This window comes from Hyperolius riggenbachi, chromosome 3 (genome assembly GCF_040937935.1).
Source record: "Hyperolius riggenbachi isolate aHypRig1 chromosome 3, aHypRig1.pri, whole genome shotgun sequence".
NCBI lineage: Eukaryota > Metazoa > Chordata > Amphibia > Anura > Hyperoliidae > Hyperolius > Hyperolius riggenbachi.
The window spans coordinates 35,948,646-35,967,061 of record NC_090648.1 but is presented as its reverse complement, the minus strand read 5'-3'; the positions used below and the strand labels follow the sequence as shown (position 1 = coordinate 35,967,061).

At 47.4% G+C, this 18,416-nt stretch overlaps 1 protein-coding gene across 1 annotated transcript in view; it reads left to right on the top strand.

Annotated features, from left to right (window-relative positions):
• The first annotated feature begins 226 nt into the window (after positions 1-226).
• Positions 227-18,416, top strand: part of LOC137562019 (vomeronasal type-2 receptor 26-like) — a 46,666-nt gene continuing 28,476 nt past the window's right edge. The window contains exons 1-3 of the mRNA XM_068273361.1: positions 227-368; positions 3,034-3,331; positions 17,213-17,957. Of these exons, the coding sequence (XP_068129462.1) occupies positions 253-368; positions 3,034-3,331; positions 17,213-17,957 (1,159 nt within the window). The 5' untranslated portion in view covers positions 227-252. The remainder of the gene's footprint in view (positions 369-3,033; positions 3,332-17,212; positions 17,958-18,416) is intronic.

Here is an 18,416-nt window from a genome sequence, read left to right as displayed (position 1 = left end):
GGAGCAGGATTTTCTACGGTCATCAGCCAATGAGAGCAGACATGCAAATTCCCACTCAGCTGAATGGTAATTATGCAATCCTGTGTTAGGTCGATTGAAGGCTGCAAGCTGCCTGTGAATGGGAAGGACTCTCATTACAAATGCATGCCAAAATATGCAACAACATACATGTAAGAAATCCAGAGCTGTCTGGCTGCAGTTCAACTGCCGCAAGCCATAGGTGGATTCATGACAACATCCTGAGCTGCTCTGATGGCAATAAGACGTATTGTGAATGCAATCAAAACAAAGCAACCAAATGCTGGCAGAGAAATCAAAACTGCTCGGTTGCAGCTCCACTGCAACCGGCAGGAGGGATCCTTATACCAGTTCTGTATTTTGCACCAGTGTCCATATTTGATGTATATCATTGTCCCTATCAGTATGCACCCCGTATTTGTTTTCCCTGTTTTGTACAGCGCCATGGAATGTGTTGGCGCTATATAGATAAAAAATAATAATAATCTCAGCACATGTGTGCCGTTTTTCCCTATCTATATGATATTATACCTTAAAAGACCTGCAGGCTAATCCTATGGGTAAGGCCAACAGAACAATTATTCAAAGGAAGAAATGTAATATATATAATGTCCATGTGTCTCTGCGTCCTGTTATGTCCCTGTGTCAGTGCTTCTAAACGAGTGCGCATGTGCCAGCTGATTGTAGGAGCTCTCTGCGCATCCCTGTGGTTGCTATGGCAACAGGGACGCATTGCGCAGAGCTGACGGTATCTTGCGGCTCTGCCTAATTACTCTGGCGCGGCTCTCACGTAATAAATGTATACATTTTATTAAGAGTAAATCATTTTTGCTTCACTGAGCCCTGTGCGCCTTCCTGTGGTTGCTATGGAAACACTGAGGCTGTGCGCAGAGCTGGTGAAAGAAAAAAACATTTACGTTGACTGAGCTCTGCGCATCAATGCAAGTTTTTATTTTTCTTTCATACACCGCATGAGTCATAAGGGAGAGTCGGCACTTATCACCAGCTCTGGGCACAGTTGCATAGCAACCACAGGGATGCGCGCAGAGCTACTACAATTGAAAGCCGGCACATGCGCACTCATTTAAAAGAACAAGATGCGGCTCTCCCACATGCCCTCTCGCATAATTTAGAAAAAGAAAACGCCGCTCAGTCAGCCGTTGTTGCAGCGGCTTCTGTGTGGTAAGAGACCAGGGGAGCAAAGAGGAGTCTAATGATGCAGCCAGCATATCTCTTTATGTAATTTCCCTGTGTCCCTCCCTGCGTCCCATGGCCCTGTGTCAGTGCTTTTGTGCTACTGTGCATGTCCAACACTGACAGCCGTTGGGACAGGACGCAGGACGGTTCAGGGGGCAGGACGGCCAGGCGTGTGTATGCGCATGCGCAGCGGGCATGTGTGTGCATGGCGGACGGGCACGTGCATGCGTGCTGTAATGCTGCAGCGGTCAGACCTAGAGCCCATTTTTAAACGGGCTTAGGTCAGCTAGCGTCATATAAAATCACACTAAATCATGAAAGCCCACAGCTGCAATTTAACCACTTCCCAACAACAGGTATTTTCCCTTTAAAAACCAGAGCGATTTTAACATCACGCTTCTCCCATTCATTCGCCAGTAACTTTATTGTTACATATTGTAATTTATTTTATATGCATTTTAAAGAGAATAATGAGAAAAAAAAATTACATACATATTAAAAAGTTGGGTTTTTTGTTTTTTTTTATGGTGTAATTTTTTTTTACAAATTTTGGTAACTAGTGTAGGGGAGTAATGGGGTTGCATTTTGATAAAAATGTATTAATTAATGCATTTTACTTTTTGGCTACACAGTGGCACTAAACTGAACTTCTGTGTGTGCTTAATAGCACACGGAAGTTCAGTGTTTACATCCGGGTCCTGTCAATTAAATCCTGCGTCTCACTGTGGCGGGTTTCAATGGGCACAGGCCCTGTGATCAGGGAATGAGAACAGGCTGTGATAACTGGATGGTGGCGATTTGGTGTCTCTGTGATGCAGCAATCGGGAACAGCGAGGTAAACAAAGTGGGTATGTGTATTTACATCCCCGGTCATGAAGCGTTGTGCACAGGGGCGTAAATACACAATACGGCGGTCGCCAACAGGTTGAAATAATAAGCAACTATTACATGTAATTCGGACACCCGATGAATGCAATCTGTGGCTTCAAATAGCGGGCATGTTTGCAGTGACATATATTTTATGCAGGCGGAGAAAGAGATGAGAAATGCCGGCACTGCTGTAAACTGCTTGTTTATTCATAACACATGGTGCAACATCGTGGATTCAAATTTCATGCATATTGAGAACTCACATACTGGTTTGCTGGTGAAGCTGTGCGGTGGGTGCTGGGGGATGAGAGCCTTACTATGGCCGTTTCGCTCAGATGCGCTTCTACGGAGGCACTTTGAAATTTGAATCCACAATGTTGCACCATGTGTTATGGATAAACAAGCAGTTTACAGCAGTGCCGGCATTTCTCATCTCTTTCTCCGCCTCCTTATGATGTCTATCTGAGCCTGAGCACGCTGGTCTATCTGCATCGCACCGGATACCTGGTCTGCACCCCTGTAACCCTCCCTGCACCCTTAGCTGCAGTGCTAGCACCTTTCTATCCTATCTTCCATTGTGACATATATTTTATTGGGCGCTTCCCACACCAAAATTACCCATATTATACCCTAATTGTGGCTATTAACATAGGCCCCTAGAGCAGTGCCCATTTTACCCATGGATGACTTCAGTGCCCAAAGCCTCGTACTTCTCTTACAAACAATCACTACAGCCATTGCCCAGATCATATCAGCCCATAGTAATCACTGGTGATTGGTTAATGTGCAAGTTCTTCATGTGGTCACCTGCATATACACATGCAGACACTTTTTTTTTAATAATTAACTGGTTGATTAGGATTTCTTCTTTTGAGGTGAATTATGTCCACTGTGACTCTTAATCTCTTTGAACTATTTCACTAACGTAATAATCTCTCTGTCTTCCAGCTTTAGCTCCCTCACCTTCCAGTGGCTCCAGTCTCTTCTCATGGCAGTGGCAGAAATCAACCATTCTGTCTCCCTCCTTCCCAACCTGACCCTGGGAGTCCATCTGTCTGACTCGTGTGCCTCTCCGGGACGAGCACTAGAGGGAGCTATGGGGATCCTTACTGGAGAAGGTCATCTCTCTGTACCAAACTACCGCTGCCTTAAGAAATCAACGCCACTAGCGGGTGTGATCGGGGACTCCAGCTCCGCCAGCTCATTGATCGTGGCCAGGCTGATGGGAATATACAGGTATACACAGGTGTGTGGCTACCACAAGAGTCACCCAGGATGACTAAGAAAATCCTTTACATGGTTGGATCTCATTTGTACAGCAACACAGGGGAATCAAACGTCTACAGTGACTATTGTTTAGTATGTGTAAAAAATTCCATATGCCATGATATTGTCACAGAGTCATTGTTTACACGGGCTCTCTCCCATTTCTAAGCCACCATTGGGATCTTCCGTATATGGCAACCCTGCAGGTCCCCGTTAGTAAACATCCCGCTGGTGCAGGCACAGCACAGTCTGCTGTTTCAAAAGACGACAGGGCAATATATTAAAATCAGTGGCGTAGCATTAGGGGTTTGCAGAGGTTGCGACTACATCGGGGGCCTTGGGCCAGAGGGGCCCCAAAGGACCCTCCCTCAACTACAGTATTAGCTCTATATTGGTCCTGTGCTGGTAATAATCACTTCTATAGATACTTTGAATAATGGTAATCATTAACAAACTGTTCCCCATCCCCTTCTTGCACCTCTGACACTGTGGTTGCCTTTGGCAGGTTTTGGTGCGGCGTATCAATTGTTATGTATAGAGTGCTGGCGGGGGCCCAGAGCTCCTTAGCTACGCCACTGATTAAAATATACTACTGTATATTGTCAAAGGTATTGAGATGAATAAAATGTGCAATATTTTACCCCAGGAAATAGTCGTGGCTGAATTTAAGGTAGGTGTAACGAACGGTGGAGCACAGAGAGAATCTGATTACCGGTGATCTGCAGTATCACTGGGAATACAGATGTATACCAGATTATACGTGATCTGCAGTATCACCGATAATCCGATATACCAGCTAACCTCTGTTCACCTGAGTAGAGTGTAGTGTTTGGTGTAACAGTAACACTTAAGAGGACTAGGCCTCAGAGCAGTGAGGAGTACTGCACAGATTCCTCCCGAAGACCTGAACTCTCCAAGGCGGGAGGAGTAAGGCTGAAAGTAGGAAGGATTATCTGAGAGTGACACTCTGGAGGGTGTGTCACTAACAAGACAGGGAACCGCCTCTAATATTAAGGTCGGTTCTCGAGGTCGGACAAGACAGGTCGTAAACACACGGACAGATTAGGTACAGATTCAGAAGGCGGAGGCGGAGTCAAGGTACAGGCAGGGTTCGGCAACAGGGTATCAGATATATCGATGTACAAAATCAGGAGGTAGAAGCAGAGTCTAAAGACGAGCCGGGGTTCGGCAACAGAGTATCAGAAAGGCAAGGTACAAGATCAGAGTTCAGGAGGATAGTCAGGCAGGCAAAGGGTCATAACAGATAATCACAACCAAACTAGTACTTTAAGCTATCAACAGAATCTAGCTAAGTGTAGGATTACAGCTCCAGCTGGTCCCGGCACACTTAAGGATCTGACTACAGGTCTGAGTGCTCCCACGTATGTGTTCATAACGCCAGACAACCAGCAACTGAACAGCCAGCAGTATATATGCATAGGCATCTCTCCAGCACCACCCTAAGTGCTGGACCAATGAGGAGTGGAACCAGAGTCAGCTGACCAGCCTGGTCAGCTGACTCACTTCTGGCTGTCATATAAACCCTGCCTGAGTGCGCGCGCGCGCGTCACTCTAAAGCTAGAGGGACTACGTGTCCCAGCCACACCAGCACCGCTCTGCGGTGTCTCCGAAGTGGGGCCATGCGCGCTAACCGCGCTCCGCCATGCCTTGCACGGAGACAGCCGCCTCACACTGAGAGGAGGCGGCTGCCTCTCCGTGCTCTGCCACACCATGCGTGGAAAGAGCCGCCTCCCGCTGACTCATGGCGGCGGCTCTTCCGTGCTTCTTCACAGTACCCCCCCCCCCCCCGAGGAGTGGACTCCGGACAACTCCTACTAGGTTTCTCGGGATGTAGGTTGTGAAACTCCTTCCTTAATTCGTCCGCATGCATGCGGCTCCCAGGTACCCATTGCCTCTCTTCAATGCCATACCCTTTCCAATGCACCAGATATTGTACTGAGTTCTGTACAATGCGTGAATCTAAAATTTTCTCTACCTCGTATTCAGGTCGTTCATCTACCATCACAGGAGGAGTGGGGCCCACATGAACTGCTGGTTTTAAGCAGGGATACGTGAAAGGACCTCACCCCACGCATGCTGGCGGGAAGATCAACGGAATAAGTAACGTTGTTGATCTTCTTAGCTACCGAGAACGGACCCACAAACCTGGGACCCAGTTTATCTGAGGGCTGTCTCAGGGTCAAGTGACGTGTGGACACCCAGACCAAGTCTCCTGGCTGGAACTTCCACTCCAATGAGCGTCTCTTGTCAGCCTGACCTTTTTGACTCTGGAATGCCCTTTCCAAATTACTCTTCACCGTCCCCCAGATGTCTTTAAATGCCCTCTGCCAGGCTTCCAAGGTTGGAAACGGAGAAGAGGCAACTGGCAAGGGGGAGAATTTGGGCGACCTCCCTGTCACAATCTGGAACGGAGAAAAACCAGAAGAAGAACTCTTCAAATTGTTCTGTGCAAACTGTGAAGGCCAGAAATTTTACCCAGTCGTTCTGTGCCTCCGCAACATAACATCTTAAGAACTGCTCTAAAGACTGATTAATCCGTTCAGTCTGCCCATTGGTCTGTGGGTGGTAGCCTGACGAGAAAGACAGCTTCATGCCCATCTGGTGGCAAAATGCCCTCCAGAATCTAGAGATGAATTGAACTCCCCGATCAGACACTATGTTTTCCGGAATGCCATGCAGCCGGAAAATGTGGATGATAAATAGGTCGGCCAATTCCTGGGCCGAGGGGAGTCCTTTCAAGGGCACGAAATGGGCCATCTTGCTGAAGCGGTCGACTACCACCCAAATGACCGACATGCCTTCAGACCTGGGGAGCTCACCCACGAAATCCGTGGACAAGTGGGTCCATGGTTCACTCGGGGCGGGCAAAGGCTGTAAGGTACCGACAGGTGCCAGCCGGGAGGGTTTACTCATTGCACATATTGCACATTCCCTAACAAATTCCTTGCAATCAACTGACAGGGAAGGCCACCAGGCACACCTGGCTACAAGATCTTGTGTTCTGGCGGCTCCGGGATGTCCAGCATTTTTATGTGCATGGAACATTTCTAGGATCTGGAGACGGAAGGGCAAGGGAATGAACATAACCCCTTCAGGCTTCCCTTCCGGGATGTCCTGCTGGAAGGGGCTCAACGTCTCCTTCCAGTCTTCCCAAGTATCAGTTGCAGCCAGCACCAATTTCTGCTGAACAATAGTCTCAGGGACGGAGGGCTGTGCTGTCTCTGGCTCAAAGCACCTGGATAAAGCATCTGCCTTAATGTTTTTGCTGCCTGGAGTGTAAGTAATTATGAATCTGAACCTTGTAAAGAATAAAGACCATCGGGCCTGACGGGAACTTAATCTCTTAGCTCCCTCGATGTATTCTAAATTGTTGTGGTCCATAAAAACCGTGATTGTGTGCTCTGCTCCTTCCAGCCAGTGACGCCACTCTTCAAAGGCCAATTTAATGGCCAGGAGCTTTCTGTTGCCTATATCGTAGTTTCTCTCTGCCGGAGAGAACCTACGAGAAAAGTACGCACAGGGGTGTAATCTTCCCTGTAACCCTGATCGCTGAGACAGCACAGCCCCTACCCCGACCTCCAAGGCATCGACCTCAACAATGAATGGATAAGCGGTGTCAACATGTCTCAGGATCTGTGCAGAACAAAACAATTCCTTCAAACTAGAGAATGCATTTTGAGCCTCAGGAGACCAGTGGGTAGTATCTGCCCCCTTTTTTGTGAGACTGGTAAGGGGTGCAATGATCGTGGAGTACCCTTTTATAAACCTCCTATAGTAATTTGCAAAACCCAGGAATCTCTGGAGGGCTTTCAGGCCCACAGGTTGCGGCCATTCTAGGACAGCTGTGACTTTAGCAGGATCCATTGATAAACCTGAGGTAGAAATCACATACCCCAGAAACGTGACGGATGTCACCTCAAAAATACATTTTTCTAACTTGGCATACAGCATATTTTGCCTCAGTTTGTTCAGCACAAATTTGACATGGACCCTGTGCTCGGAGAGGTTGTCGGAGTAGATTAGTATATCGTCAAGGTATACAAGCACAAATCTACCCAACACCTCCCTGAATACCTCGTTGATTCATTCCTGGAAGACGGCTGGCGCATTGCACAACCCGAAGGGCATCACTAAGTACTCGTAATGCCCGTCGGGTGTGTTGAAGGCCGTCTTCCATTCATCGCCCTTTCTAATGCGGATCAGGTTGTATGCACCCCTTAGATCTAATTTCGAGAAGATCTTAGCGTCTGTGACCTGCGTAAATAAATCATCTATCAGTGGTAACGGATAACGATTCTTCACCGTGATTTTATTCAGGCCACGGTAATCGATGCAAGGTCGAAGACCTCCGTCTTTTTTCTTAACAAAAAAGAAACCGGCCCCCGCAGGCGACCGGGAGGGGCGAATGAACCCTTTGGCTAGATTGTCACGGATGTACTCCTGCATAGCCACTTTCTCTGGTCCCGACAAATTATACAGGTGACCCCTAGGGGGCATACAACCGGCACGGAGATCGATGGGGCAATCGAAAGGGCGATGAGGAGGTAACCTATCAGCAGCCTTAGGACAGAATACATCCGAGAATTCGGAGTATTGCTCGGGAACACCCTCCACATGAACCTTGGTCTGACCTAATTATAAAAGGGAAGGGAATTGACTGGTATAAAGCACTGTGAATAATCAATCACTTTATTAATTGGAAAAATTGATGAGAATAGGTAATTTCTTAGCATGCAAAGGTACAAAATACAATAAAATATTAAAAAGCCTCAGCCTATCATAGCTGTCAATAGAATAATGGCTGCTATATCAGAGTACAGTGGCCACTGTATACATTCAGACCATCCTGTTCTCACACACCTCTCTCACACAGGCTACCTAGGCCGGCCAAAATCACTAAAGGAGATAGAAAAATACAAATTGTTCTCATATACTCCTTTGCTTCTTCATGGATTTAAAAATTAAGGTCTGCGTAAGCAAATAGAGGAAGATAGCAAATCCTGAGGGCACAGGCAAAGCACATGTCCACGTAGTTAGTAATAGGCCAGTTGCACAAGCACACTATTTGCTAAGCTCGCAATGCAGGTTGCATAGTCACAGAAGGGCATGCAGGAGTAGCCAAAGAACACATACGGCACATCTGAGGAGCGGGGGGAAGCCAATATCAGCTGAAGTTATGTAGCAATATATGATACACACAGACAGGAAGGCTCTCACCCACACCGCTTCCAAAGTAGGATGTCTCTAAATGTCACCGTCCATGGAACTCCGTTGTCTGTGAACCCAGGATAATTCCCCTAGATATGCAGGCAGATTCCAGCCAATTCAATAAGCAAATCCAGGACGCCCGGCACGGTAATCCATGCGTGCTAGAGTATGACAGCCGTGGCCTACGTGCTGTCATGGCGGCTGTCATACTCTAGCACGCATGGATTACCGTGCCGGGCGTCCTGGATTTGCTTATTGAATTAGCTGGGATCTGCCTGCATATCTAGGGGAATTATCCTGGGTTCACAGACAACGGAGTTCCATGGACGGTGACATTTAGAGACATCCTACTTTGGAAGCGGTGTGGGTGAGAGCCTTCCTGTCTGTGTGTATCATATATTGCTACATAACTTCAGCTGATATTGGCTTCCCCCCGCTCCTCAGATGTGCCGTATGTGTTCTTTGGCTACTGCTGCATGCCCTTCTGTGACTATGCAACCTGCATTGCGAGCTTAGCAAATAGTGTGCTTGTGCAACTGGCCTATTACTAACTACGTGGACATGTGCTTTGCCTGTGCCCTCAGGATTTGCTATCTTCCTCTATTTGCTTACGCAGACCTTAATTTTTAAATCCATGAAGAAGCAAAGGAGTATATGAGAACAATTTGTATTTTTCTATCTCCTTTAGTGATTTTGGCCGGCCTAGGTAGCCTGTGTGAGAGAGGTGTGTGAGAACAGGATGGTCTGAATGTATACAGTGGCCACTGTACTCTGATATAGCAGCCATTATTCTATTGACAGCTATGATAGGCTGAGGCTTTTTAATATTTTATTGTATTTTGTACCTTTGCATGCTAAGAAATTACCTATTCTCATCAATTTTTCCAATTAATAAAGTGATTGATTATTCACAGTGCTTTATACCAGTCAATTCCCTTCCCTTTTATAATTATGCTTTAGTACGGTTGCACTGACCCTTATTTAAGGGCCCAATTTGGTCACCTCCTAACTAGAGTTGATAATTGGATTAATTTGGAGGTTTGCTTCAATCTCTTCCTTTATATATTGGTCTGACCTAATGTCACTTTCCCTAGACACTGTTGGGAACAGAAGTCTGACCAACTGGTTAATTGTCCTGTAGCCCAATCAACCTGTGGCGAATGAAGCTGCAGCCAGGGCATACCTAGGACAATTGTGGAGGTAGTCATATGTAACACAAAAAAACTTAAACTCTCCCTGTGCAGTACCCCAGTAATGACTTCCACCTCTGGTGTCTGAGACAGCGGACGGTCTCTTTGTAGTGGGGAGTTGTCCACGGCAGTAACCTGGATAGGTGGTTTTACTGGGGTGAGGGGAATGCCCAACTTCTCTGCAAACTCGGTACTCATAAAATTAGTCGCGGAGCCTGAATCAACAAAGGCCTCCGTGGCTACAGATTTGTCCCCCCATGTAATCATACAGGGGAGGAGCAAACGTTTTTCTTTTAGAGGTGTGAGTTGAGCGCCTAGGGTGTCACCCCTTACAACTCCTAGGCGGTAGCGTTTCCCGTCTTATTCTTATTCGGCTTAATGGGACAGTCTCGTACCCTATGCCCCCCTTCACCACAGTACAAACATAACTGTTCAGACATTCTCCGTCTTATCTCCACTTGGGTTAGCTTAGACCGACCAATCTGCATCGGCTCAGGTGGAGGTAAGACCGAAGACGATGAGACAGAGGGAGATGGAGTTACTAGGGGTGCAGCAGGAGGTGCTGCGTAAGAAGTCAACCTGACACGATGACTGCCCCTAGTCTGTCTCTGATGGCGTATCCTACGGTCGATTCGAATGGCCGATGAGATGGCCTCATCTACTGTTTTGGGCTCGGGTAGACTTAAAGGGACACTGTAGGGGGGTCGGGGGAAAATGAGTTGAACTTACCCGGGGCTTATAATGGTCCCCCGCAGACATACTGTGCCCGCGCAGCCACTCACCGATGCTCCGGCCCCGCCTCCGGTTCACTTCTGGAATTTTAGACTTTAAAGTCTGAAAACCACTGCGCCTGCATTGCCGTGTCCTCGATGCCGCTGATGTCACCGGGAGCATACTGCGCAAGCCCAGTATGGGCTGTGCCTGCGCAGTACGCTCCTGGTGACATCAGCGGCATCGAGGACACGGCAATGCAGGCGCAGTGGTTTTCAGACTTTAAAGTCTGAGATTCCAGAAGTGAACCGGAGGCGGGGATGGAGCATCGGTGAGTGGCTGCGTGGGCACAGTATGTCTGTGGGGGACCATTAGAAGCCCCGGGTAAGTTCAACTCATTTTCCCCCGACCCCCCTACAGTATCCCTTTAACATTAGGTCGGAGACCTCATCCGACAACCCAGACAGGAAGTAATCCAGCAGGGCATAGGTGTCAAACCTGGCTGTAACTGACCACCTACGAAATTCGGCAGCATAATCTTCGACTGGACCCTTGCCTTGCCGTAAAAGCTTGAGCTTCCGCTCAGAGGTCGCAGCAAGGTTTAGGTTGTCGTAAATTACTGCCATGGCTTTAAAGAATTCCTCTACCGAGGTCAGAGCTGTGTCTCTAGGGGGCAGGTTATATGCCCAGGTCTGAGAGTCACCGGCCAGTAAAGTTTTGATGAACGTGACTCTCTGGGCCTCAGTACCAGAGGACCGGGGTCTTAATTCAAAATATGATAACACTCTACTCCTAAAATTGCGGAAGTCAGATCTGTGGCCTGAGAACTTCTCGGGTACGGGCATACGTATGTCCATGCTAGGAGGGGACCGCACCTTATCCACTGATGTCTGGAGGGTTCGTACCGACCCTGACAGGGCCTCAATCAATGCTTTGTGTTCACCCAGCACTCGATTGACATTATCCACTGAAATGGCAAGTTCCCCCAGAGGACCAGTGCGTGGGTCCATTTTGTTTATGGTCTGGCGTTCTGTAACGAACGGTGAAGGACAGAGAGAATCTGATTACCGGTGATCTGCAGTATCACTGGGAATACAGATGTATACCAGATTATAAGTGATCTGCAGTATCACCGATAATCCGATATACCAGCTAACCACTGTTCACCTGAGTAGAGTGTAGTGTTTGGTGTAACAGTAACACTTAAGAGGACTAGGCCTCAGAGCAGTGAGGAGTACTGCACAGATTCCTCCCGAAGACCTGAACTCTCCAAGGCGGGAGGAGTCAGGCTGAGAGTAGGAAGGATTATCTGAGAGTGACACTCTGGAGGTAGTGTCACTAACAAGACAGGGAACCGCCTCTAATATTAAGGTCGGTTCTCGAGGTCGGACAAGCCAGGTCGTAAACACACGGAAAGATTAGGTACAGATTCAGAAGGCGGAGGCGGAGTCAAGGTACAGGCAGGGTTCGGCAACAGGGTATCAGATATATCGATGTACAAAATCAGGAGGTAGAAGCAGAGTCTAAGGACGAGCCGGGGTTCGGCAACAGAGTATCAGAAAGGCAAGATACAAGATCAGAGTTCAGGAGGATAGTCAGGCAGGCAAAGGGTCATAACAGATAATCACAATCAAACTAGTACTTTAAGCTATCAACAGAATCTAGCTAAGTGTAGGATTACAGCTCCAGCTGGTCCCGGCACACTTAAGGATCTGACTACAGGTCTGAGTGCTCCCACGTATGTGTTCGCAACGCCAGACAACCAGCAACTGAACAACCAGCAGTATATATGCACAGGCATCTCTCCAGCACCACCCTAAGTGCTGGACCAATGAGGAGTGGAACCAGAGTCAGCTGACCAGCCTGGTCAGCTGACTCACTTCTGGCTGTCATATAAACCCTGCCTGAGTGCGCGCGCGCGCGTCACTCTAAAGCTAGAGGGACTACGTGTCCCAGCCACACCAGCACCGCTCTGCGGTGTCTCCGAAGTGGGGCCATGCGCGATAACCGCCGCGTCCAATGCGGCGGTTTCTCCGCGCTCTGCCATGCCTTGCACGGAGACAGCCGCCTCACACTGAGAGGAGGTGGCTGCCTCTCCGTGCTCTGCCACACCATGCGCGGAAAGAGCCGCCTCCCGCTGACTCATGGCGGCGGCTCTTCCGCGCTTCTTCACAGTAGGCTTAAATGATTTCCTTGCATTGAAGGGTAGCCACAGCTATAATTACTGTATATTCCTGCATATAAGACTACTTTTTAACCCTCAAAAATCTTCTGAAAAGTTGGGGGTCGTCTTATACGCCGGGTGTCCTTGATGCCGGGTGATACGCCCTATACTGTTACCGCCTCTCAGATCTCCCTGCTGAGGGTGCACAATCTATTCTTACATACCGCTCTGATAAACAGGTAGACAAGGAGAGCTGACCAGTCTACTTAAGGAGAGTTGACCAATGCAACAAGTCAATTGACTATATACTGTTATATACTGGGTAACACATACAGTACAGCACCAGTATCTGTTCATACACAGCACCAGTACATGATTTATTTATTTTTATTTTAATTCGGTGTGCGTTGGAAGAGGGGTAGTCTTATACGGTGAGTATATCCCAAACTCTATATTTTAACTGGAAAAGTTGGGGGGTCGTCTTATACGCCCAGTCGTCTTATACGCCGGAATATACGGTATTATTATTATTATTTTTATTTATTGGATTTATATAGCGCCAACATATTACGCAGCACTGTACAAGAAATAGGATTACAGACAATGATAACAGGGGTGACAGCACGATACATGTAATAGACAATAGTTACAACAATACAGATAATAACCAATAAGATACACAACACAATGCAGATTAGCAATACAATGCCAGGTCATACACTGGAGTGGTAGTGGTAAAAATACAAGTACTATAAATCTGGGTAAAGTGCACACAGTCAAGTATGATACACAAGGGGAGAGGGCCCTGCCAAAGGCTTACGAGGGGTTGGTGACATGAAAGGAGGGGGTGCATCAAAAAGTTTTGGCAGAGAGAGTTAGGGCAGTGTTGCCATAATTACCGTATTTTTCGGACTATAAGACGCTCCGGACTATAAGACGCACCTAGGTTTAGAGGGCAAAAATCAGGAAAAAAAAAAACTACTAAACCTACTTGCGTCCATAGTGCAGGAGTGTCTTATGGACCCCCTTCCCATGTCTCTATCTAAGTAAGTCTGCCCAGCTACACTAACCATAGCTGCCCCCACCAAATACACACTACACTACACTTCACTAACCCTGATGCCTCCCCCCTTCAGCTACACTACACAAACCACCGCTTCTCCCCTTCCCCACCCCCCACCAGCTACATTAACTAACCAGTACAAGAATATTGCAGATCTCACCAGTCTGGGTGACAGCAGCTTCTTCCAAAAGTAGCTGGGTCCAGTGTGGGTATCCAGGCTGTAAATGCTAAGGAGGTCCACAGTGGGCTCAAGCAGCCGGCATAGCAGCAGCCATGGTAATGACTGGCAATGCTTGTGGCTGGCTGTGATTTTTTTTCTGTCCCTGCATCAGCGCAATCTTTCCTAGGGGCATAGCAAGAGCCGCTGTGATCACCGGCGTGACTGATGTTTTTCTGTCCCTTCATCAGCGCGAACCAAAGTTTTCTAGCTGCATAGCAGGTGCCGCTGTGATGACCGGCATGGCTTCGCTTGCTTTCTTTCCCTCCATCTGCCCGTGCATCTGCCCCGCTTAACGCTGCATAGCAGGAACCGCTGTGATGACCGGCATGACTTCGCTTGCTTTCTTTCCCTCCATCTGCCCGTGCATCTGCCCCGCTTAACGCTGCATAGCAGGAACCGCTGTGATGACCGGCATGGCTTCGCTGGCTTTCTTTCCCTCCATCTGCGCGTGCGCGCTAAAGGAAGACGCTTCAGTGCGATCCAAAGTTTCCAAGTTGCCGCCGTGACTTTGTACCTTCATCACCAGCACGATTCTGGCAGGGAAATACCATAGATCTTCAGCCGCTATAACGGCAATGTCCTCAGAGGCTTCCATACTGGCGCCCTCTCATGACCTGCCACACACGTGCGCCGGGGACACCCAATACACAAAGCAGTACGGAAGCCTCTGAGGACATTGCCGTTATAGCGGCTGAAGATCTATGGTGTTTCCCTGCCAGAATCGTGCTGCTGATGAAGTGACGGCGATCATCACAGCGGCAACTAGAAAACTTTGGATCGCGGTAAAGCGGGGCAGATGGAGGGAAAGAAAGCCAGCGAAGCCATGCCGGTCATCACAGCTATGCAGTGCTTAAGCGGGGCAGATGCACGGGCAGATGGAGGGAAAGAAAGCAAGCGAAGCCATGCCGGTCATCACAGCGGTTCCTGCTATGCAGTGCTTAAGCGGGGCAGATGCACGGGCAGATGGAGGGAAAGAAAGCAAGCGAAGCCATGCCGGTCATCACAGCGGCACCTGCTATGCAGCTAGAAAACTTCGGTTCGCGCTGATGAATGGACAGAAAAACATCAGTCACGCCGGTGATCACAGCGGCTCTTGCTATGCCCCTAGGAAACCTAAGATTGCGCTGATGCAGGGACAGAAAAACATCACAGCCAGCCACAAGCATTGCCAGTCATTACCATGGCTGCTGCTATGCTGCTCAGAGACGCAACCCCGGACCTCATTAGGATTACCGGTAATTACAGCTCAAAAAAGACCTGTGGCAGAATAGGAAAAACTGCTACATTTGGACTATAAGACGCAGTAACTTTTTCTCCCTACTTTTGGGGGAGAAAAAGTGCGTCTTATAGTCCGAAAAATACGGTACTAGGTCGTCATTCACAGCAGAGTTCATCCAGGGATTTTATTTGACTACCACCTGAATTATGTGGAGGAATAGAAAGACGGAAAGACTCAACTAAACATTATTGTAGAGAATGAATAAATCTGCATAATGATATTGCAATTGGGTCTAAAGAAAATCACATGAAAAAATACAGCAACCAATAAGGTTTCAGCTATTGGGTGAAATTACTCTGATTGGGGTTGCTCTTGGCCCTTGCCAACTGCAACGTTTTTTCCTATACAACTGTCTTGATAAATCTGCTTTGTTTATGCTAAATGATACAATAAAGGTTTTTATAGCATCGCAATCTGGTCTTCCTTACTTTGCTATCTCATAGAGGTATGGGGAAATCATTTGCGCTAATGCAAATATCGGTTATTGAGCGCTCAGAGCAGAAATTTGAGCGCACGATAATTATAATATAATTATCGATTAAAACATTACAATGTTATAGTTTTTTAAATGTTTTATCATTTTGAAAGTTAGAATGTAATAGTTTTTGACATTTTTTATGTTTTGTATTCACAAATTATTCGTTTTTGAAAATTATTGTTTTGAAATGTATAGTTTTGAACATTATAAGATTAGGAAGAGGGTTTTAGGGTAAAGGTGCATACACACGCACTACAGCAGCCAACGACGGGTCCGTCGGCACCTCCCGCTGGGCGGACTTTCAGCAGACTGTAGTGCGTGTGTACGCACTGTCGGCGGACTGATAAGGCTGTTCCGGAATGATCCGCCCGGTGAATCATTCAGGAACAGCCTTATCAGTCCGCCGACAGTGCGTACACACGCACTACAGTCTGCTGAAAACCCGCCCAGCGGGAGATGCCGGCAGACCCGTCGTTGGCTGCTGTAGTGCGTGTGTATGCACCTTTAGGCATCAGGAAGGGGGTTTTAGGGTTAGGCGTCAAGAAGGGGGGTTTAAGGGTTAAGTATCAAGAAGGGGGGTTTATGGTTAGGTGTCAAGAAGGAGGGTTTTAGTGTTAGGCATCAGGAAGGGGGGTTTTAGGGTACGGCATCAAGAAGGGGGGGGGGGTTTAGGGTTACCCATCAGAAAGGAGGTTTTAGGGTTAGGCGTCAGGAAGGGGGGTTTTAGAATTAATCATCAGGAAGGGTTTTTTTTTCTTGCTTCTCTATTTCATGTATGCAGGAAAATGGCCTTTGATCCCTTCCACAAAATAATTACAAAAACTATAAACTGAGTAATTACAGTCTAATCAGGTCCTCTAGGCCCTGTGTCTAACTCTTTCAACCTTATATTAGGTTTTGTATCATAAGTGATGTCTCTTAAAGAAAACCGGAGGTGGGTTTGATAAATCATATTAGGACACAGAGGCACGTTCTGTATACAATGACCAGCTTTTGTGTCCTTCCAGTGTTCCTCTAGTCCCCCCACCTCCAGCTCTGCTGTCCCCCATTAAAAAAAGTGCCAGGCTAGCGACACTCAGATTGTCGCTAGCCTGTTATTTACCTCTGCCCTGCCACTCACCGCCGCTCCCCCGCCTCCTGTATAGCACTGCACCCCACCTGTGTCCTTTCCTTCCCCACCTCCATAAGCTTCCTCCAATTGGCTTATGGAGGCGGGGAGGGAAGGGACACAGGTGGGGAGCGGGGATACAGGAGGCGGGGGAGCAGCAGGTGAATGACAGACAGATGTAAATAAAAGGCTAGCGAGAATCTGCGTGTCGCTAGCCTGGCGCTTTTTTTAAATGGGGGACAGCAGAGCCTGGGGAGGGCTGGAGGAACGCTGGAAGGACACAGAATCTGGTCATTGTATACAGAACGTGCCTCTGTGTCCTAATATGATTTATCAAACCCACCTCCGGTTCACTTCAAAGCCTACTATTTGTGAAATTCCATTTATCAGTTCATCATTATTTCTCCTCTTCCTTGCAGATCAGTTATTTCTCCACAAGCTCAGTCCTCAGTGACAGGAGACAGTTCCCATCATTCTTCAGGACTGTTCCAAGTGACTTATTCCAATCTCAAGGATTGGCTCAGCTGGTGTCTTTCTTCGGATGGAGGTGGGTGGGGCTGTTGGCAGAGGACACTGATTATGGACAGGAGGGCATAAAAGCCACTAAGGCAGCAATTCTAAAATCTGGGGCTTGTATTGCTTTTACAGAATATATTCTTACCAGTCATCCTGATAGAAATGCCCCAAAACTTTCACAAGTCATTGCAGAATCTAATGCTACTGCTGTTGTTGTCTTCTCCAGTGGGTCCAACCTTCTTCCAGTAGTAGAAGAACTTCTAAAGTTAAACATTATAGGGAAGATCTGGATATCAAGTGAGTCATGGTCAACCTCGGTTTTAGTCTCCAAGGGCAAATATTGGAGTATCCTCCAAGGAACCATTGGGTTTGCATTACACAGTGGACAGATTCTGGGGTTCAAAGACTTTCTTAATGTTGTCAATCCCAGAAAGTCACCCAATGACATTTACTTAAGGGAATTTTGGGAAGAGAATTTTGGATGCAAGTGGGAAACGTCTGAGAAAAATGTATCCAACAACACCAAAAAATGCACAGGCGAAGAGTCTCTTGAAAACTTCTTGAAGAGTATGAGTGTGTTGAGGGTCACCTACAGTGTTTACATTGCAGTTTATGCTCTAGCCTGGGCTTTGCAAGAGGTCATAAACAGTGAGCAAAAAACATGCTCTACCCTCTCGAAAACATGTCAAGAAACTTTGGCTTTTCATCCTTGGCAGGTATTTTCTAAACAGTGTTTGCAAGTAAAAGTTACCAAAAGGTACTCTCATTTTCCCCACGGGTATGCTCAAACTTCAACCCGTTTTCCTTGTGTTCATTAAGATTTACAACATAAAACAATTACAACAGTCCGTTAGGCTACTGCATATCATAAGGTTGAGACTCACGTTCCTGAGATATATATAAGAATACAGAGGCTGGGCGCAGGGTGAGCCGAATGACGGCTAGTTTCGGCAATGAGCACCAAACCAACTACTTCAATACAGAGAACCTTCTTACAACCTTTTCAAAGTGCAAGGTCAAGAGTAATTACACAAAATAAACAGTCCAGCATATACAGTCAGTAAGGAGCTCCTAACACACACACAGACCCGACCAGTGAGTGATGGG